We start from the raw sequence: 22369 nt of genomic DNA on the forward strand, positions 1-22369 counted from the left end.
TTCCAAGCCTTTAGTCGGGTGATTGGTTACGGTTATGACACTGTTATTATTTTGTGATGTGATATTGGACAGTCAAACTGAGTTCCAAGCCTTTGGCCGGGTGATTGGTTACGGTTAGGAATAGAGCTCTAGTCCGTCTGTCGGTGTAGGTCATGGGAGATACTTATGGTATCTGGGACCCATGGGTGCATAAATTGTTGTTGTAGGTCATGAGAGGTATTTTTAAATATCTGGGACTCATGGGTACATGTTATTTGTGAAAGTGTTGAAAATGTGGTTTTAACTTTGTTCTTAATTGTTGTCATTTAACTTGTTTTGAGTATCTCCTGAACTATGCTTAATGCAGGAGATTCTTCAATTCTTATTGTGTGAATTTTGAGTGGAATTTCCTGAACTATCTTTATTTGCTGGATTCTCTTATGATTGATTGTTTTGTGAATTGTTATGTTTTCTCAATTTCTCTCTTTGAATTTTATTGTTGAGGCAATTCCTGAACTAAATGCTAAGTAGGAATTTCCGGTTTTATTTTGTGTGATGTTGGGTTGAAATATTTTTTTGAGAGTTATTCATACGGGCTTTTCAGCTTACCGGGTTTGTTGTTTACAACCCGGTGCACCTATTTTTTTGGTGTAGGGGTTAGAGCTGCAGGTGATAATCAGCAGGGTTGAGGCGGTGGCTTAGGAGCTGGGTTTTAGACAATGTGCTTTTATTTTGTATATTTTGATAAGTTGTCTTTAAGCTCATGTGAGCGACTTTATTATTACTAGACTTTTGAAGTTGATGTAATTAAGGAGATGTAATGTTTAACTCGGTTGATGAGTTTTTTTACATTTACATTTCAGTATTTGTTTATAGTTTGGAAGTTGTTGAGCAGGTTTTGGGATAATAAGATTTTAAGTTATTTCATGCCCAAATTTTTGAAAATTTATCCTTCGAAAATTAGGGTGTGGCAGATCAATTTTTGCACCCATTGATGTATATGAAAACATTGAGTTATAAACTCTAATATTTTTTTTGGAACAATGCACTTTCTCGACCATTAATTGGATTCAACAATTCTTCAAGGAAAGCAGGAGTTGGTTTTGACTGTTCAAGTTTCACATGTCCATTTTGACAACATCCTGTATAAATAATAAGAGCATTTCTTCTATCTTGTTTATTTGTTTCACCCAACCAAAAATTTACATAACAATAAATACACTGAAATTCATTGTCACCAACATCATTATACTCTATAACAACACCTGTAACAACAATAAAAACTGAAATTAGATCCAATACACAAATGTCTTCTTATAAAAAATATAATGACATACAACGTGAACAAACCTTGTCTACTTCTTTGATAAAGTGCTTGGCCACGTGAAGAGAAGGGCACATTTCCACTATCAGCTGTTAAATAGACCGCAAAAAAACTCATGTTAACTGTAATTTTAATAAATACTGAAGTCAGAAATCAGATACCCTTCAATACTGTTACTCAAATATTATCATTCAATTAAAAAATAATAATAATAAAAACCACCAAAATCTGAGTGTGACATTACAACACTTGTCATATCATCATCAACACCAAATGACCCCTTTGGATCTTCAGAAATCTCACTGACACCAATATCATTAAACCCTGGCAAATCCATAGATGTTCCTTCACCTTCAATAGATTCCAGTTTCGAAAACCTTCTTTTCCTTGTAGAGTTTTTTTTCCTAGAAGCTACATCTAAAACAAATAAAACAACTAATCAATCATTCACTGCACAAAATACTGTCGACATAGTAATCATTCTGCTATGAGTTTTGATAGTAGTATATACTAAATTGCTGAAGCTCTTAAGAACTCAAGTTGATTTATATAAAATTATGTTTATGAAGCAATATATGAATAAATGTCATCCAGTTAGCAACAATAAATACAATTGAAGTAACTACACAGACCTCTTATATTTGCAATCTTAGCTAATACATTCTCACAAACTAATACCCTATCAACTACTGGATCAACATGTTCATTTCCAAAACTGTGTTCCTCAAAAAATTTCATCCTTGAAGATTTTCGGTTTTCAAGCGCTATACCTATAAGAAAAAACAGAGTTTTAGAAGAAAACTTAAACGACTCAGTTTAATAAAAAAGAAGAAGATATCTTAAAAAACTATTACGAATTATTATCATATTTAAAAAAAAAAAAAAAAAAAACCCAATCAAAATTCTGACAGTGATATTACAGTACCTATTACATCATCATGAACACCAAATGACCTGTAATACCCCAAATTTTCATATCAATTTCCTTATATTATTTCCGAAATTAATGAATGATTATTTGTGGAAATTCTTATTCGTTTGTGCGAAGTTGAAGTTTCGGGAGTCAAATTTTTTAAGGTGTTTTGACTTTTAAGAGGTCAAAAGTTGACTTTCTTATTCGTAAGTTAATTTCGAAAACTTCCTTCATGAAAATTGTAGAGTTTAGCGATACGAGTTCGTAGACACACAGCACACGTAAATCGGATGTCGTATGAGAAAGTTACAGTCAGAGGAAGTTAGTTTCCGGTTTTAGAAAGTGTATAAGTAGAAAAGGGGAACCTAGAAACCCTAAAAGTTTCCAGAAAATTTCAGAGAGTCTCTCTCTTCCTCCTCGAGCCACTCGCGCACCCTCAACTTCTTCTGGCCATAACTCGGCCATACGGTGACGGATTTGTGCGTGCTTGGTATCGTTGGAAAGCTCTCACTCCCTTCTTTCTATTCATACCAGCCTCACACCCTATGGAGCATTGTGCATGGCGCAGTAAGGCCCACAAGTTACTGCCTCTGCCAGCGGTGAAGCTCCGACCAATTCTGACGAAATCGAGGTTTAAGGCTACCTTTTTTTGGAAGTTCTTGTCCTTCTGAGCATTATGATACCAGCCTTGAAGCCCAATTCGAAGCGTGGAGCTTTTGAGTTCGAAGGGCACCTTGTTTCTTTCCGGCGACATTTCCAGCCTCTTTCCGGTTGAATTGGCTTTGGCCACAGGTATGAAAAGTGTTCCATTTGATGTGACCTACAAGTTTGTTGTTGGGAGTTTACTCAGATTTTGAAGTTGACTGGGTGGCACGTGGGGCCCACTCGCCGCCTCCTGTGGTGGCACGTGGTAGCCCATCCGGGCAGTATGAGTGGGTTTGGTTGCTGTGTTTGCTAGTTTGTGAGTGTTGTTGTGTGATAAGGCTAAGTATTGATTAGGTAGTGCATCTTAGGTGCTATGTTAATCATTGATGTTTGTTAAGTTGTAAACTTTGGAAGTTGAGCTTGGAGGTAGCATGGATAGGTTGTTGAGTGTCCGACGACCTTGAGAGGTCTTGGAGGAAGGATTGTCCTTCTTTGGGCAACCTTTAGGCTAAGGTTTGGTTAAGGGTGCTTTAATCTTTTGTTGAGTAGTTACTAAGGTTATTAATTGTGTAATTTTAGGGACTTGTGAAGTGTTTTGGCTTGGCTCTTGTGTTTTGTGGAAGACGCAGCGGGATTAATTAGGTGAGTAAATCTTACCAAGGTTCACATTTGGACCAAATTATTATGGTCATTTTAGTGATGATGTTGAATTAAAAAATATGTTATTGTTTGTTTTTAAATATATGAGCTTGATCGCCAACAACTCATAGGTAAGATAAAACAAGTTTTCCTATTATATGATTATTTTTAATGTTCATGTGATCATAATATTGTTGGTTCTTGATAGATTATTCTTGTGGGAATATCTATGTTTGTTCATATAAATATATCTATATGGAATGATATAATTTTTATGATGTGCTCTTTGTGTTGTTGATGATGTTGAATTAAAGAATATGCTATTGTTTGTTTTTAAATATATGAGTTTGATCGCCAACGGCTCATAGGTAAGATAAAACAAGTTTTCTTATTATATTATTATATTGTGATTTGTTGTTTAGATAGTCAAACCGGGTTCCAAGTCTTTAATCGGGTGATTGGTTACGGTTATGATGATTCTACTCTACTTTGATTTGTTGTGTAGATAGTCAAACCGGGTTCCAAGCCTTTAATCGGGTGATTGGTTATGGTTATGATGATTCTACTCTATTGTGATTTGTTGTGTAGATAGTCAAACCGGGTTCTAAGCCTTTAATCGGGTGATTGGTTACGGTTATGATGATCCTACTCTATTGTGAATTGTTATGTAAATAGTCAAATTGGGTTCCAAGCTTTTAATCAGGTGATTGGTTACTGTTATGATGCTATTATTATTTTGTAATTTGATATTAGACAGTCAAACTGGGTTCCAAGCCTTTGGCCGAGTGATTGGTTACGGTTAGGAATAGAGCTCTAGTCCGTCTGTCGGTGTAGGTCATGGGAGGTACCTTAAGGTATCTGGGACCCATTGGTACATAAATTGTTGTTGTAGGTCATGGGAGGTACTTATTAATATATGGGACACATGGGTACATGTGTTTGTTGTAGGTCATGGGAGATACCTTATTGGTATCTGGGACTCATGGATACATGTATATTTGTAAAAGTGTTGATTATGTGATTTTAATATTTATTCTTATATTGTTTCATGTGTTTTTATTGGTTGTTGGAAATGTTGGTTGTTGGATTTGTAGAATTAATTATTTTTATTAATTGTTTTATTTGGATGTTGGAACTGTTGAGTTAATTTTTGGGAGTTACTCATACGGGCTTTTTCGCTTACCGGGTTTGTTGTTTTACAACCCGGTGCACCAATTCTTAGTGTAGGGGTTAGATCTGCAGGTGATGATCAACAGGGTTAAGGCAGAGGCATAATAGCTGGGTTTTAGACAATGTACATTTATTTGTATATTTTTGGAGTTTGTTTTTAAGCTCATGTGAGCGTCTTCATTTTTACTAGACTTTTCAAGTTGTTGTAATTAAGGAGATGTAATGTTTAACTCAATTGTTGAGTTTTGCTGACATTTACATTTCCAGCATTTGGGTTTAATTTGAGATTTGTTGAGCAGGTTTTGAGAGTGATATTTTGAGATATATCATGCCCAAATTTTTGAAAATTATCCTTCAAAAATTAATTTTCAAAAATTGGGGTGTGACATGACCACTGTGAACCTCCAGAAATCTCACTAACACCAATAGCCGTATCATTAAATCCTTGCAAATCTATAGATGTTCCTTCACCTTCAACAGATTCCAGTTCGAAAACCTTTTTTTTCTTGTAGAGTTTTTTTTTTCTAGTCATATTTAAAACAAATAAAACAACAAACCGTTGATTGACTACACAAAATACTATCAATGTTTTGGTAGCTTATTTAACATACCGGTTCCTGAATCACCAAATTTTTAATAAACAACAATAGTTGTATGTCTAATTTAAACAATGCTACTAACATTCTGTAAACCATCATTATAATCATATTGCTATCAGTCTTGGCAATAGTATACACTAATATATGAAGTCTTCCATTTAAACTGCTAGAATTTTTTAGAACTCAAGTTGATTTATATAAAATTATATTTATGAAGCAATATATGAATGAAAGGTAATTATATTTGTTTTATAATTAGTTATATTTGTCATCTAATTAGCAATAACAAATATAATAACTAATTATACAAACCTCTTATATTTGCACTCTTAGCTGATACATTCTCACAAACCAAGACCCCGTCATCTTCTACTGGCTCAATGTGTTCGATCGTTTCTAAAATTATGTTCTTCGAAAAATCTCATTCTTGAATGTCGCCGGTTTTCAGGCGTCATACCTATGAGAAAAACCTAGTTTTAATAACAGTACTTAAAATTCTGTTTTTATCTTTTATTTAAAAAAAAAAACTGAAACTACAGCAAAACAACAAAAAATAAAGATATTAAGTAGAAAAACAAAGTGAAAATAAAAACTAACAGAATAAATCACAACATCAAAAGAGCAATGATGAATTAATCCAATAAAAACTTTTGTACAAAATAAAGTTTACATGACCATTTTCTTTGTAAAAGAAATTAAAGAATGAAATGAGTTACATTCATTACTTAAAAAAAAAAAAAAAAGAACAACAAACAATAAAATATACTTAAAAAAAAATTGTGTGATATCTTTTCAATATGATAATAGTTGACAGTCTGAAATTTTGAAAGGTTTAGGGTTATGATAATAGCGTGATATCTTTTCAATATGATAATAGTTGTTATGATGTTAACAGTTAATTCCTCATATGAAGTATCATGTAAATATGAATGTGAAGATTGATATTAACTGTCCACTTATTCTTATTTTCAATTTGAGTGACTATTTCCAAAGAGTGAAGAATCACTGAAAAACCAAAATAGCAGTCACACACCTGGACACAAAAGAATTTCAACGAACCGCTGTTTATACTTCCCAAAATGCGCTCTGTAGTGTTCCAAATCAGTTATGCAAAAGAGGTCTTCACTCTCTTCAGAACCTATTAAGAAACAGAGAAAAATAGAATTATATTATAGCTTCTTCACTACATTTATCTATTCCCATTAAACGTTAATAACTTCAACTCTAGCCCTTAACGTTATTTGACTTATGCAGTAAATGTCGTTTGATGTGTTCAGTCAATTTTATCGGTAAAGTTATAATCTAAGTCTTTTGTGTAGTATAAGTTGGAGTGATGAACCAACGCTACTTTATTAAAATGGAATTTGTATTATGAAGATATATTTTGCATCCAATTTATCAGCCAACCATATTTTAATTAACAGTAGCTAAGAAACCGAAGCAAAAAAAAAAAAATTGCCAACATCACATTGATCTAAAATGTTGCATCAATTTATTTTTTTGTTTACACATCATTGCATTGAAAGCCAACATAAACCAAGGATAACATGAAAAGAACAATAAGACAAAATGCATCTAAAATATAAACCCAAATCAGAAGACAAAATACCGTAAATATGAAATGCAAACCTGAATAAGAAGGGCACAATAATGGAACAACATAACAGCAAATAGAAGAGCAGCAGCAAAAACTTACGATTAACAAATCTGCACATAAAACCTGCAAAAAAATAAAAACAAAAAAATGAAAAGAAATGACAATAGATAATCCTTCTAGCTCACCCAACCACTGTATTCAACTAAAACAGAAATGCATTTAAAAAATGTAAATAAAAGATTATGTTCATAAAATAAAACTGTTACGACAAAGATGTAACAAAGATCGATCTAATGAAGACCTAAATACAAATGCAATAAACAAATACCATTAATTAGTCTATCCCTATTTCTCAAAACAACCTCATATATAAAGGGACAGAAGAAGTTGGAATCAAACCCGAGTCTCATTCCTTAAGTCAACGTTTTTCTTTAAATTTCAATTAGTAAGTGCTCAATCAACTTGGTTAGTAACACTATTCGAAGTACACAATACCAAACTTCATGATCAGTACAAATGCAAATGCAAACTTGATTTAATAATTAATACTATGCTATTTCAAATAGTAAGTGTACAATAAACTTGGTATCATTCAAAGCACACAAATCCAAATAAACTTGGTATCATTTAAAGTACACAAAACCAACAACCCGCGCGCTGCTGCGGGGTGATCAATGTAAAATGTGGCATCCATTTTGATTTGGATGTGGTATTATGAAACATATGTCAGACCAAAAAAAAATTATGAAACATATGTGTATGCAAAAAAGGGTTGAGCTAAACTATTGTCTTGTCCATTCAAGCTTAAGTAATTAGTACGTTATCAATTTTCGAGTTAATGAGTTGGTATGCATTACCTAGGTTAGTTCGACCACATAAACATAATTTACACTACATTGAGGAACAATTGTATAGAACGGTCAATTGAAGGTATGTTTTGTGAACTCATGTAGAATATGAAATACTAATACACAACACATAAGTGATGTTTAGGATTCAAACACATCAAATGTACATAAATAGAAATGAACAATTTCGTAATCACTATGGATTATTTATTAAGTTTCACTCTATTGATAGGGCCTCAAACAGCTTCAAATAGCACGTAGATGGATACCAGTTTAGTTTAGCCTAGCTTCAAGGCCACATGAGAAATTTGACATGCACCAACCAATGACACTAACAATGTTTTTGAAGGTTTTTTTTTAAATAAATGTTTTTGAAGGTTTATTGCTTGATGAAATGCCTATATAGAAGTTTTGATATAGAACATAGTCATATACTACCACATTATTACAACTAAAAAGGAAAAATGTTATAATACATCAATAATAGCCAACAAAAAGAAGGAGAAAAAAGGGAAAGACAAAAAACACATACCTAGAAGATAGATGTTGTAAGAAAAAAATCAGTTCAGCCAGGAACAATAGCGGTATGTAAAACCTACAAGGAAGAGCACCAAATGCATAGTAAACTTGAAATACATACTCATTAACAAAACCATGACAGTTTGGGGCTTTGACTCGACTAATCATGATAGTTTTAGCATGCAACTAAACAAATGAACAGTAAAACCTTATTGCGGGTATGGGTATAATGTTCACACCAAAATGTTGCTCAACAGGTTATTATGAATGAAATCGCAGAGATATAAGCATTCAAAATTCCCGACTCGATCAAACCGAGTCCACCCCTCACTACTAGAAAAAAGTTCTTAGGTGACCAAATTTTTTCATCACCTAAGAGCTTATGTCGTCATGTAAACACTAAAACAACGAAAATTTCGTCACCTAAGGGTCGTCATGTAAGGCCGGTGGTTAGAGAACTCAGGTGACGAAAATATGAATTTCGTCACCTTAGTAATAACTAAGATGACGAAAGATTTTTCGTCGCCAAGATACTTAGATGACGAAACTATTCTCGTCACCAAGCTACTAAGCTGACAAAAATAATTTCGTCGTCAGGTTACTTAGCTGACGAAAAATTTTTCGTCGCTAGGTTACTTAGCTGACGAAAATTCGTTTGTCACCATGTTACTTAGCTGACGAAAATGGTTTCGTCACCCAGTTACTTAGCTGACGAAATTTATTCAGTTTGCTGACAATTCTTACACCACCTCCGACACCAACTTCTTACAACCCAGATCCAATCAACCCCAAACAACCCCAATATCTTACAACCAATATCAAGCAACCCAATTTCAACCAAGATCGCCTCCGTAGTCATATGCAAAAACACAAATTAACAAGGCCAAAACGGGAAGGTGAGCGGCCGATCGACTTGCTGGGACAGGCTCCGATCATGACGAGGGTGGAGGAGCTGTAGTCAATGAGTCCAATGCCTTGGTTGGACTGGAGGCCGATGAAGGCGAGGAAGAGGCCGATGCCAGCAGAGGAGCTGATTTGGACGAGTTTAGGGATCAACTTGGCGAGATGGGCGCGGAGTCCGGTGGCGGAGATGGGCGCGGATTCCGATGGCGAGATGGGCGCAAAGTCCAATGGAGGAGGAAAATTAGTCCTTCCATGAAAACGGCTGCCAAGGAGAGGCAGGAGGCGACGGTCGCGAAGAAGAAAGAGAGTCAGAGGGAAAACGGCTGCCAATGATGAGGGAGGAGGCGACGGTGGCGAAGAAGAAGGAGAGGCAGAGGGAAAGCTAGAGTCTAAGGGTCTCTCGGTGCGTGGAAATTGGGGTAGAGGAGAGGAGGGAGAGAGAAGAGAGAGTTCAAAGAAAACAATAGAGAAATGAAAAGTGAGGCAGAGGATATATAAGGAAACTTTCAAAAATTTGGTTCAAATTTTTCTGAAATTTTTGGCGGAAAAGGTGCCGCTAAAAATTTCGTTACTTAAGTGACGAAAAGTTATACTTTCGTCGCGTAAGTGATTAAAAATGTAATATCCTAGATTTTCGTATCTATTTTTCATTGTTTTATTCCCTTATTTTAATGAAGGATTATTCATGAAAATTCTTGGGTTTATGCGAAGTTGAAGTTCGGGAGTTTATTTAAAGTTGCCTTGACTTTTACTAGGCGAAAAGTTGACTTTATTTTCCGTAAGTTATCTTCGAAAACTTCCTTCATGAAAGTTGTAGAGCTTGTCGATACGAGTTCGTAGACATGCGGCACGTCTAAAACGGATGTCGTATGAAGAAGTTATGTTCAGAGGAAGTTTGTTTTCGGGTTTGAAAAGAGTATAAGTAGAAAAATTGTGTGTGGGATTAATTAGAACCCTAAAAATCAGTTTCCCTCCTCTCTCTCTCCTCCCACCCGAGCTCCCCGAGCCTTCACTTTCTTCAGCCGAGTTCTTCCTCCTCCGGCCACCAAACCGGACGCCACCGGTCCCATTCGACTCCCACAGCAGCCCTCTCCATTTCTGGAGCAGTCCCGCCGGCTGTCCCGCCGCCTGGAAACCGCCACGAAGCGGCGGAGCTGCTGCTGTCCCGCCGGAAAACCGGCGATTTCGACGCCGTTTCCGGCCAAGTTTAGGCGAGTCTTGATCCCCTCTTCCTCCTAGCAGTGTCTAGGCATAGTTGAAGCAAGTTTTTGAGGTTTTGAGGCCGGTTTTGCAGGTTTTGTAGAGTGATTTTCTGGTCTTTGTTCAGGGAAGTTTCCGGCCAGTTCCGGCCAAAATTGGTCGAAGTCACAGGTATGAAAGTTGTTCCCCTTGCTTCAAGCTTCAACTTTGCTGTTGGGAGTTTCTCCTAATTCGAAAGTTTGGGGTGGCGCGTGGGGCCCACTCGCCGCCGCTTGTGGCGGCGTGTGGCGGCGCGTCCGGCTGAGTTGCGGCCTTAGCTTCCTGTGGTTAGCTAGTCTTTGTTGCTGTGAGCTTGTTGAGTGGTAGTATGGCTAGATTTTAGGCAAGGTTGGCATGTTAGGACTTAAGTTTATTTGTGTAGGCTTGGTTGAGGTTTGGGGTAAGATTTGAGGATCAGAGGCAGCCTTTGTGGGTCTCTAAGTTAGACGACTTTGGAAAGTTGTCATCTCTTTAACTAACTAAGGGTTAGTTAAGGATAGTGCGATAACCTTTTGTGTTTTAGTTACTAAGGTTTTATTTGTGCTATTTTTAGGTGATTTGTGAAGTTGTGTTGGTTTACCTTGGTCGGTTGTGGAATTTGCAGCGGGAGATTTAGGTGAGTAAACCTCACCAAGGTTCACTTTTGAACCTAAGGATATTATGGTTATATAATGATAATGATGATGATGTTGGTTTTAATATTATGCTTTTAATTGTTTTAAAATTATATGAGCTTGATCGCCAACGGCTCATAGGTAAGATAAAAACAAGTTTTCTTTATAGTGATGTTGAGAATAATGATGTGATATATATTATGTTGTTGAGAATAATAATTGTGATCTTGTGTTGTTGTGGATAATGTTGTGAAAATTATTATGATTGTTGGATAAATAGCCAAACCGGGTTCCAAGCCCTTTTGGGTGATTGGTTGCGGTTAAGATGCTATTTATCATTTTTGTATTGATATTAGACAGTCAAACCGGGTTCCAAGCCTTTGGCCGGGTGATTGGTTACGGTTAGGAATAGAGCTCTAGTCCGTCTGTCAGTGTAGGTCATGGGAGATACTGTATGGTATCTGGGACCCATGGGTACACATAGTGTTGTTGTATGTCATGAGGGGTATTTTATTAAATATCTGGGACTCATGGGTACATTTCTTAGGTAATGTGTTAGATGTGTGGTTTTTAATTATTGATCCAATCTCTCTTGTGAATATTGGATGTGATTAAATGTTGTGTTGTTTTGAGTTTACTCATACGAGCTTTTTAGCTTACCGGGTTTGTTGTTTACAACCCGGTGCACCATTCTTGGTGTAGGGGTTAGACCTGCAGGTGAGGATCAGCAGGGTTGAGGTGGAGGCTTAGTGGCAGGGTTTTTTGTCGGGTTTTGGATGTTCATTGTATATTCTTTTTATATACACTGAGTTATGATTCATTAAACTCATGTGAGAGTTTCTTTTTCTTGTTCTCAAGTTATGTAAACAAGGAATTGTAATTTAACTCAATTTGGTGTTGTGTGTAAATTTACTTTACGCATTGAGTTTATTTCCCTGATTTTTGTTGAAACAGGTTTTGGGATTTTAATATTTTAGGATATATCATGCCAAAATTTTTGAAATTTATCTTTCAGAAATTGGGGTGTGACAAAAAATTTGGCTAAAAAATTGGCGGAATTTTTTACCCGCCAAATATTAAGTAGTTAGGTGATGAAGACATGAATTTTCGTCATCTTAGTGAACAAAAAATATTTATTTTTAAGAAAAGGTTTTGATAGAATGTGATCTTGTTAAATAGGGAGGAAGCAATATTTTCAAAAATTTTGTGAAATAGGATGTCATCGGTATGGTGAAATACGACTATGATTGAAAAATCACATATTTCCGGTAACGTTTGGTCCCCGATACAAGCGGTCAACCATATATACGCTTATGTTTCCTTATGTGGAGCCCTATCGTCGAGAAGTGAACGTACCCAAATTTTTACATGAGTGGTTACATCTCATCAATGTGACAGTTTTGTGTGTGAAAGAATTAATCAAACTAGGTCATATAAGAGTAGGTAAGAGCGTTTTCGTGTAATAAGTGACGTTAATTTAATGTTGACCGTATAGATCGAGACCTAAATGTTTTCAAAAACTGGTGGATTTTTTTTCATAGCCGTATTTAAGTACACTGATCATATCAAACGGTTGAATTTTTATTTTGTAAAATATAGCCATCGGAACCACAACGTGTCTATTAATGTGGTATAACTTGTTTAGTAGGTTATATGCAAGTGTAGATATTTGTAAACCAACTATAGGGAGGAAGCAATATTTTCTAAAATCTTGTGAAATAGGATGTCATCGGTATGGTGAAATACGACTATGGTTGAAAAATCACATATTTCCGGTAACGTTTGGTCCTCGATACAAGCGGTCAACCCTATATACGCTTATGTTTCCCTATGTGGAGCCCTATTGTCGAGAGGTGAACGTCCCTAAATTTTTACATGGGTGTTATATCTTATCAATGTGAGAGTTTTGTGTGTGAAAAAATCAATCAAAATAGGTCATATAGGGGTAAGTAAGAGAGTTTTCATGTAATAAATGACGTTAATTTAATGTTGACCGCGTGGGTCGAGACCTTAACGTTTTCGAAAACTAGTGGATTTTTGTTCATAACCGTATTTAAGTACACTGATCATATCGGAAGGTGGATTTTCTAAAATTTTACTTCTACCCTGTAGTTGGTTCAAAAGGACACACGACTTTATGTTTCGTCACCTAAGTAAAGGTGTTAGACGACGAATTTATTTTCGTCACAAAAGTAAGTTGTTAGGCGACAAAATGCATTTTCGTCACCTAAGTGCTCAAAACTTTGGTGACGAAAATATATTTGGTCACCTAACCTTTCACTTACATGACGAAATCTATTTTCGTCACCTAAGTGCTCAAAACTTTGGTGACGAAATATATTTCCTCACCTACGCTATCACTTACATGACGAAATATATTTTTGTCACCAAAGTTTTGAGCACTTAGGTGACAAAATAATATTTCGTCACCTTATCTGACTTAGACGACGAAAATTGTCACTAAGGTGACAAAACCGGTTTCGTCACTAAAGTGTTCTCTTAGGTGACGAATTAAAAATATTTCGTCACCTTAGAACCTTTTTCTAGTAGTGCCTATTGCAATATGCACACAGAAAAATTAACATAACATGTTAAAGAAGAGCTTACTGTTCCTCAAATCAGCAAAGCTTGACACCAAAGCTGCAAAAATGAAAAAGAGTAGCTCAGTTACATAAACACACTTGCCAAATGGTCAATTCCATTTTAAGGAAAAATCAATCAGATAATTAATCAATTTCATTATAAGAACATTTAACTTCTATGTTTATAGGAGTCAGGTTCAATCAGGAAACGATTCATCTAAAAAAACCAGCAAAAAAACAAACAAAACTGAATATCCCTAACTCATTTACCCTACCAAAAATTGCGTGTACCCAAACAGTTATTATGTTTTATAAGTAAGAATTGGCTAAGAATCATACCCAGCAATTTTCGAGTTGAAATTCGAATAAACAGAAGGAGCTCCTCGATCTCTCACCCAACCGCCCCAGCCCCAGTAATACCAAAACAGTAAACCAAAGCCACGAACAAAAAAGTTATGAATAGATCTGGAGATCTGAATAGGCTTGCGATATCAGTTGGTCTGGAAAGGATGATGAGTAGAGATGATGAGAAAACTGGGGGAGAAACAAATCAATGAACAAAAGGAGCAGCAAATAGGAGAAAAGAATGGCGTTGAGATCTCTGGAAGCTTCATGGTTGAGAGAGAGCGGCTTGACCTCTCATTTAATTGTGGAGCAAGAACATAGAGCCATGCAGCAGGCCCCAAACACAGGCCCAACACCAAGCCCATTACTAAGAGCCCGCACACTGTTACGAATGCCAACAGTAACCAACGCCAGGCGATATAGTAGATAGTTAAATTAGGCATTATGCCCACGCGTTGCGGCGGGGAAAAAAAATGTTGGAATGTTGCTGCTCAAATTGGAAATGAAAGAAATCACATTGTTGCTCTAACTTTTTTTGAGCAAATTCTAATGTTGTTGTTTTACAAAAGAGATCAACTTTCTCATGAAAGCTAAATAACAAATGTTTATAATTCATTAATCACTATACAAAGTGAATGTAAACCAAAATGATGATGTTTACCACACATTATTCAGACAAACGAAAACCGAATAACTTACTAGCATAGTCGGAGACGATGATTTTCCAAATAGCAAAGACTCCAAAGTCCACAACCCTCTTCTCTTCTTCTTCTTCTTCTTCTTCTTCTTCTCTCTCTCTCTCTCTCTCTCTCTCTCTCTCTCTCTCTCTCTCTCTCTCTCTCTCTCTCTTCGCACCGCCACCGAAATTTTTGGTTGAAAACATTTCTGGTCAAAATGACGACATCCATAGTCATCTTTGCTTTTTGAACTCCCCCGAGCGGGAACAAAAGTGCCCTATACCGCTCCCTCTTCTAACTGGGCCGTGTTGGGCTTGGGCTCATAACCCGCCCGGCCCAAACTCATGCTTAAACCCTATGAAAAACCCTAAATCCCCAAATTCTTACCAGAGAAAACTTAAGCAGCAATGAACTTCAGGTTCCAGAACCTTCTCGGAGCGCCGTACCGGGGCGGCAACACCGTGATCGTCAACAACACGGAGTTAATCTCACCGGTCGGTAACCGAGTCTCCGTCACCAACCTCCGTGACTCGACGACCATAACCCTACCGATCCAGTCCTCCTGCAACATCAGCCGCATCGCCGCCTCCCCCGACGGCGTCTTCCTCCTCACCGTCGACGACAACCACCGCTGCCTCTTCATCAACCTCCGCCGCCGCGTCGTGCTCCACCGGATTTCCTTCAAGACCGCCGTCGCCGCCGCCGCGTTCAGCCCCGACGGCGGTTTCATCGCCGTGGCCACCGGTAAGGTTGTCCAGATTTGGCGGTCGCCGGGGTTTAAGAAGGAGTTTTTTCCGTTTGAGTTGGTTAAGACTTTTGCTGACTGTGATGATAAGGTGACGGCGTTGGAGTGGAGCCCCGACTCCGCTTATGTGCTGGCCGGGTCGAAAGACTTGACTGCTAGGATTTTCTGTATTAAGAAGTTTAAATTGGGAGGGGTGAAGGTTAAGCCTTTTATGTTTTTGGGGCATAGGGATACAGTAGTTGGTGTATTTTTCGGAATCGATAAGAATACTAGTAAGGTTTGTAGGGTTTATACGGTTGCGCGTGACGGTTATGTGTTTGTTTGGGGTTTATGTGGAGATGATGGTGAAAATGAGGAGGTAGTGTCTCCCGATACGCCGGAGAAGGATGGTGAAGGCAATGTGGAAGGTGTTGTTGCGAAGAAAAGGAAGGGTTACGAGGGAAATGATGGGGAGTTGGATAAAGAAGGGGGGTATTTGGTGAACAGAAAATGGGAGTTGTTGAAGAAAGAGAGTTTTGGGCAGGCCTCAATGAAGGTGACGGCGTGTGACTGTCATAGGGGGCTGGATATGTTGGTTGTGGGGTTCTCAAAGGGTGTGTTTGCGCTGTATCAGATGCCGGATTTTGTGTGCATTCACAGATTGTCGATATCGAGAGAGAAGATTACAACTGCGGTTTTTAATGAGCTTGGGAATTGGCTGACGTTTGGGTGTGCAAAACTTGGGCAGTTGCTTGTTTGGGAGTGGCGGTCAGAGAGTTATATATTGAAGCAGCAGGGGCATTACTTTGATGTGAACTGTGTTGCCTATTCGCCTGATTCACAACTATTAGCCACTGGGGCAGATGATAACAAAGTTAAGGTAAATGAGCTTTAATAACATAACAGCATTTCTACTCAAAGATGATGATACTTGTCTAGTTTTATGCAAGTAGTTTTAGGTTCTGAGCTTTATCATTAAAGAAAGATGAGAACAAATTGAGGCAGAGCACCTCACATTCGATATATAGAATTAAGTATTGGCATTCATCATGCATGCTGCACCCTTACAACTGCAGTATCAAATGCCTGTATCATTTTCTTGCTCATAATCTTATCAGCTACAGATTATTTTAGAGTTTTTATTGTTTGCTTTCTTCAGGTCTGGAACGTTTCTTCAGGATTCTGTTTTGTAACATTCTCTGAGCATGAAAATGCAATCACTGCACTCCACTTTTTGGCTAACAAAAACACACTCTTAAGTGCCTCTTTGGATGGGACTGTTCGTGCATGGGATTTTTTCCGTTATCGAAATTTTAAGACGTATACCACCGCAGAACCAAGACAATTTGTTTCTTTGACAGCAACTCAGAGTGGTGAAGTGATTTGTGCTGGTACTCTTGATACCTTTGAGGTATTTGTTCTTTGTTGCTCGTAGTATTTTGATTTTATTGCTTTTCAGTTTCTGTTTCCTAATTTACCTAAAATTATGTGTGCCAGATTTTTGTTTGGGATATGAGGACAGGCAACGTGAAGGACATTCTTAGCGGTCATGAAGGTCCTGTTCATGGTTTGGCTTTTTCTCCTACAGATGCAAGTGTGAGTCTACTCATATCATATATGATTTTCTATACTGGTTTGTTTTGAATGCCTGAGATTTCGATTGCTAAGCCTGGTGATTTTAGATGTCTATGCTTCAAAACTTTTGAGTTGGTTTCTGTTTCTCTTTTGTCAAGTGTGTTTCTCATTGGAATTCACTGCTCTTCGCCTTCTTTAACAACTGTTCTGTCCTTAGAGCTGCTCACCTGAGCAATTTTTTTCTTATATCCTTCCAACACTAGGCAATTTTAGTTATTGCATGATTTGGAATCAATCAAATTGTCATCCATTAGAAACGGTTCAATTGCATCCAACTGCTGAGTTAATTGAAGAGAATTTATTTTTTTTTTTTGTCTCTTGCTGTACTCTTAAAATTGTTAAGTTTGCGGTAGGATGATATGTTATCTTTGACATGCAGGTTTTAGCTTCATCGTCGTGGGACAGAACAGTTCGGTTGTGGGATGTTTTTGAATCAAAAGGTGGTGTTGAAACATTACCACACACACATGATATTCTTACAGTGGTATACCGCCCAGATGGAAAGCAATTGGCTTGTAGCACATTAGAAGGTCATATCCATTTCTGGGACCCAATTGATGGCTTATTAATGTATACCATTGAGGGTCGTAGGGACATTTCTGGTGGTCGTCTTATGACTGATCGTAGAACAGCTGCCAACTCAAGTTCAGGAAAGTTCTTTACAACCTTGTGTTATTCTGCTGATGGGAGTTACATATTAGCTGGGGGAAGTAGTAAATACATCTGCATGTATGATGTTGCTGATCAGGTTAGTTAGCATAAATAACATCTTCATGTATATTTTATATTTTTGTGATTGTTTGCCCCCCTTTAGGATCTGTCAGATTCTATGAATTACTTGTCAAGGGTCTACAGTTGTGTCATTTTGTTCCAACATCACATTAATGGGTCTATGAACTGGATTTGTTTTTACAGGTATTACTGCGGAAGTTTCAGATAACTCACAATTTATCTTTGGATGGAGTTCTTGACTTCTTAAACTCAAAGAATATGACAGATGCTGGCCCCCTGGATCTAATTGATAATGATGACAGTGATTTGGAAGAAGGTATTGACAAACAAACCCGGGGAAAGTTGGGTTATGATTTACCAGGGTCCATGCCTAATCGTGGAAGGCCTGTTGTTAGAACTAAATGCCTGAGAATTGCACCAACTGGTAGGAGCTTCTCAGCAGCAACAACCGAGGGGGTTCTAGTTTATTCTATTGATGATTCCTTCATCTTTGATCCAACTGATCTTGACATGGATGTCACGCCAGAGGTACTTCATGAAACCTTTATATTACTAACAAATGACATTGCTTATGATAGAATTACAGTTGTGAAAGATTGATGGTCGTGGAATATTTCACTTTTGCAAATTTATAGTGAAAACGGAGATGACATTAAGGCAACTAACTAGTTAGCTCTCGTATTGGTTTAAAGGGTTGTTATGTTGACCCTCAGAACGAAGATGCTCATTGGTTTATAGGGTTGTTATGTTGACCCTCAGAACGAAGATGATTTTTTTTGTTGTGTGGAAAAATGTTGCCAAACTGCCAATGGCATACCTCTGTTCCAGTGGCATACCTCTTTTATGTTACTACAATGTTCAGTAAAGTCATTTTACTTCAATTTGGATATGGGAACTGAAAATTTCACTCAAGTGACTTGCTGAGCCAATTTTGAGGGTCTAAACAGTAACCACCCTTTGTTTTAATGGGAACTATTTCTTGGTTATAGTAGAAGTTTTACCATCGGTTTTCTTTTCTCTGACATTTGCTTTCTGTTTATATTATTCTACAGGGAGTTGATGCAGCACTTAATGAAGAACAAGTGACCAAAGCTTTAATCCTTAGTCTAAGACTAAATGAAGACTCTTTAATTAAGAAATGTATTTTTGCTGTCAATTCCATAGACATCCCTGTCGTTGCCTCATCAATCCCGACCAGATATTTGGAAAGATTAATTGAGGTATTTGCACATCTTTTAGAAAAATGCCCACATTTGGAGTTCGTACTTCAGTGGTGTCAGGTACTTTTTCTTGACTTCTTCTGTTCATTCGTAGATGCTACAGACCTGTTGCACTGTGATTGAGGTCTCACTAGTTGTATGTGATTAATTTGTCTTGCAGGAGATCTGCAAAGCTCATGGGAACTCCATTCAACAAAGTTCCCAAAAACTGAAGCCTGCTTTAATATCCTTGCAGAAAGCCCTTACGAGAACACATCAAGATTTGGCAAGTACATGTGATTCCAACGAATGTATGCTCCGATATTTATGTTCAAAACGCCCTATCGAGAATTCATGAAAGAAAATGATTTTGATGCCGCTAAAGCAATTGAGGCGAATCTTCTGAGTAGCATTGCTGTTTGCATCTTATTTTTAGCTGCCATGTGCTATATCAACACACTTTGGCTTGGAACCCTTGTGACACCAGGAAGTATGGGAGGTATTTTTGGTGTCGGTTCATGTCATGGGAGGTATTCATCCGTCTGATTATCGAATTAGATTTTCTTAAAATATGAATTGACGCATAGGCATAGCATCAGGCATCGATCTCCAGTTTTGTTGTACTAAAAGACACAGAATTACATGTTGACATTTCCTGTTCTCCAGATTGCTTGTCTATGTGGAGTTGGGAATGATATCAAATAGTGAAATGATTTATCTTATTTGCTTTTGTCTCATCTCGTTCCTTTAATCTGGGAACAATTCATTTCCATGGGAGATTATGGTAGCAAACAAGCAAAGGTCTGTCGTGGTGAATCTAATATTTGAAATTTCCATCATTCTGGTTTCTGCCGTCCCAACTTTATTGTTGAATCTTATCCCTCTTCAACTTAGATAGCCTTATTTAAATATCAACACCTTAGTTGCAGATTCTATTCTCTCCCCAGGACGTTATTCATGCCATAGCAGCAGCTATTCCTAAACCTCTTGTTCCTCAACAACACTTGTTCTTTTGAGGTCCCAATAGCAGTGGCAAGTTCTCAATTTGCTCTGCATCTACTCTACTCACCAAAGACATTCCACCTCATTCTCAAGCTAAATTTCTAAATTCTATCTGGCATCTGAAAATTCCCCCAAGAATGCCAAGATGTATTTGCTTGGCAACTCATTCGAGGTCGTCTTTCCCCCAAGATGTAATGCTCATGTGTATTGCAACTGTCCCTTCTGCTACCAACATATTTAAATACATTATCATCCCTTCCTTCAATGCACCTCTGCCTCACAGATTTGGTCTCTCACCTTTCCTTCTCTCCAGCTTAAAACATTCTCTTCTTACTTGTCCTAATATTCGGTTTCTTCTGCCACTTTATTTACTCACTACACTCAAATATAATCCTTCTCTGTTTCCACCCCCTCATAAACCTCATGCCTCGCTGCGCTGGTTTACCCCGCACAACAATTACCTCAAACTGAATTTTGATGGTTCTGTCAATCAGCATTCTGCTGCCTCTGGCGTTGTTTTCAGAAACTCTGAAGGTTCCCCCTATTCTTGCTACCACAAAAAAACTGGGAATCACTGATGTTCTTACTGCAGAGGCTTGTGCTCATGCTGCCTGGATCCATGGTTTCCATAATATTCTAGTTGAAGGTGACAACAAAATACTTATCGACTGCCTTAATTGTCAAGCTTCTATTCCCTGGCGCATTTCTACCATTTGCTCTGATATCAAACATTTAGCTACTTCGGTCCGAGTCTCCTCTTTTCTGCATATACACCGCAAACAGATTTGTTGCCAACGCTAGTTCAAGCTTTACACCATGCACTTCCCCTCTCAGCTAGTTCAGCTTTACACTTTGATAATTTAGGCTGTGGTTCTCTTGTCAAAAACAACTTCAGTATTGAATCCATTATAATTTTACAACCAGTTATGTTCTGTTAACAGCCACTCTCTCCTTCCCCACCAACTATAGCAAACTCCCAATTATGCGTGAATAAAGGAAATCCAAATCACACCAAAATGTTATCCCTATCTTATGTAATGGAGCCACCGAGCCAGTGCACCATAAAAGCTGGTTTTCTAAGCCTGGATATGTGTGGCGATGCTGTACATCACAATTAGTACCATGCTCAATAGTTCTATTCCCAGTCCCCCAATTCTACTTCTAATTTCCTCATTGAAACAGATCTTAGGCCTACCATCCAAGGAATCAATTATCTAAAAGAACCAATCTCACATAAAACTGCAACCTTTGCATGCAGATGAACTAATAAATAAGCGACATTTTATTGATTTGAACAAAATTTTGGCTTTATTGACTCCACGGATACATGAAAACTACTTTTGTCACCTTCAGAAACAAGCACTTAACCCAACTGGAAATTGATACACGTCTTCAGATGAACACTTACTCAGACTTTTCCTGACTAGCTGCAATATCCTTGAGCTTTTCCTTCAGCTCACCGTTCTACAAAAGCGTACCACAGTTTTAATCTAAAGAAATGCACAGCCTGGATTTATAACTATATATGGATAACTGAATCACAAGAACTAACCTGATGCATATTGAGAATAATATCTGACCCTCCAATAAACTCCCCCTTGATGAAAATCTGTGGAAATGTTGGCCAGTTGCTTCAAGAAAAAAGATACAGACGTTAAGAAAACAACAGCAAACCCTGATATGAAAAATGCTAAGTTTATCTAAACCACCAACCCTGCCTCTAAGAAACCAACATATTCTTAATTTTGGCATCAAATAGATGTTTACTCAAATAAAAACCCACGAAAACAGAACACTTCTTATTATTAATACTATTACACACTCTTGATGAACCAAGAGTGAGGAGACTACTCCTAATTCCAATGAAATAATGAATATTGGGTACTGGACAAATTACAATGATAATTCTTCATACAACTATGATTTCCTGAAATACTTCATGTAATTCAGTGGAACAAATATTTTCCCTTACAACTATATAACCAACCTGGGCTAGCTCCTATAATCAAAGGTGTGAAAGCTTTGGAAAATACAACACAGAGTAGTACATACCTAAAGGCTTTCACGGCATTTTTCAGCTCAGGATCTTCCAAGATATTTCTAGCACTCAAAGGAACATCTGCAAGGTCCATAGTCATCATAAGAAAATATTTGCACAATAGATAGATATATATACATACATACATATATACAGTCCGGATCAGAGGAGACGTCCGCACGCCCTTAAAGTGCGGACGTCCGCATGCCCTTAAAGTGCTGACGTCCCTCCGTTTGCCAACGTACGGCTCCGACGACGGCGCGCCTCCACCCCAACGGCCTCCAGCAGCGTCCCCGATCACTTTCCCTCCCCGGCGAGTCCGCCGAATTCCAGTTTTCCGGCGAGATCGACTTTATTTGAAGTTTTGGGTGATTTCGCCGGAAAACTGGAAAAGAACAGACTCGCCGGGAAGGGAAAGTGACCGGGGACGTTGCTGGAGACCGCTA

General features: G+C 37.7%; 2 protein-coding genes across 2 annotated transcripts in view; one reads left to right on the plus strand and one right to left on the minus strand.

The window, feature by feature from the left end:
* Positions 1-15000: 15000 nt before the first annotated feature.
* Positions 15001-19638, plus strand: LOC101302763 (periodic tryptophan protein 2-like). The gene is made up of 7 exons (XM_004302888.1): positions 15001-16197; positions 16477-16728; positions 16815-16913; positions 17332-17700; positions 17868-18212; positions 18737-18964; positions 19065-19638. Exons 1-7 carry the CDS (start codon positions 15001-15003, stop codon positions 19239-19241), a joined length of 2667 nt encoding a protein of 888 aa, XP_004302936.1. The 3' UTR covers positions 19242-19638.
* A 1514-nt stretch (positions 19639-21152) lies between these two features.
* LOC101308480 (monothiol glutaredoxin-S15, mitochondrial-like) overlaps positions 21153-22369 on the minus strand; it is a 3280-nt gene continuing 2063 nt past the window's right edge. The window contains exons 5-7 of the mRNA XM_004302907.1: positions 21938-22004; positions 21438-21516; positions 21153-21349 (exon numbers count right to left, since the gene is read on the minus strand). Of these exons, the coding sequence (XP_004302955.1) occupies positions 21290-21349; positions 21438-21516; positions 21938-22004 (206 nt within the window). The 3' untranslated portion in view covers positions 21153-21289. The remainder of the gene's footprint in view (positions 21350-21437; positions 21517-21937; positions 22005-22369) is intronic.

This window comes from Fragaria vesca, linkage group LG6 (assembly GCF_000184155.1).
Source record: "Fragaria vesca subsp. vesca linkage group LG6, FraVesHawaii_1.0, whole genome shotgun sequence".
NCBI lineage: Eukaryota > Viridiplantae > Streptophyta > Magnoliopsida > Rosales > Rosaceae > Fragaria > Fragaria vesca.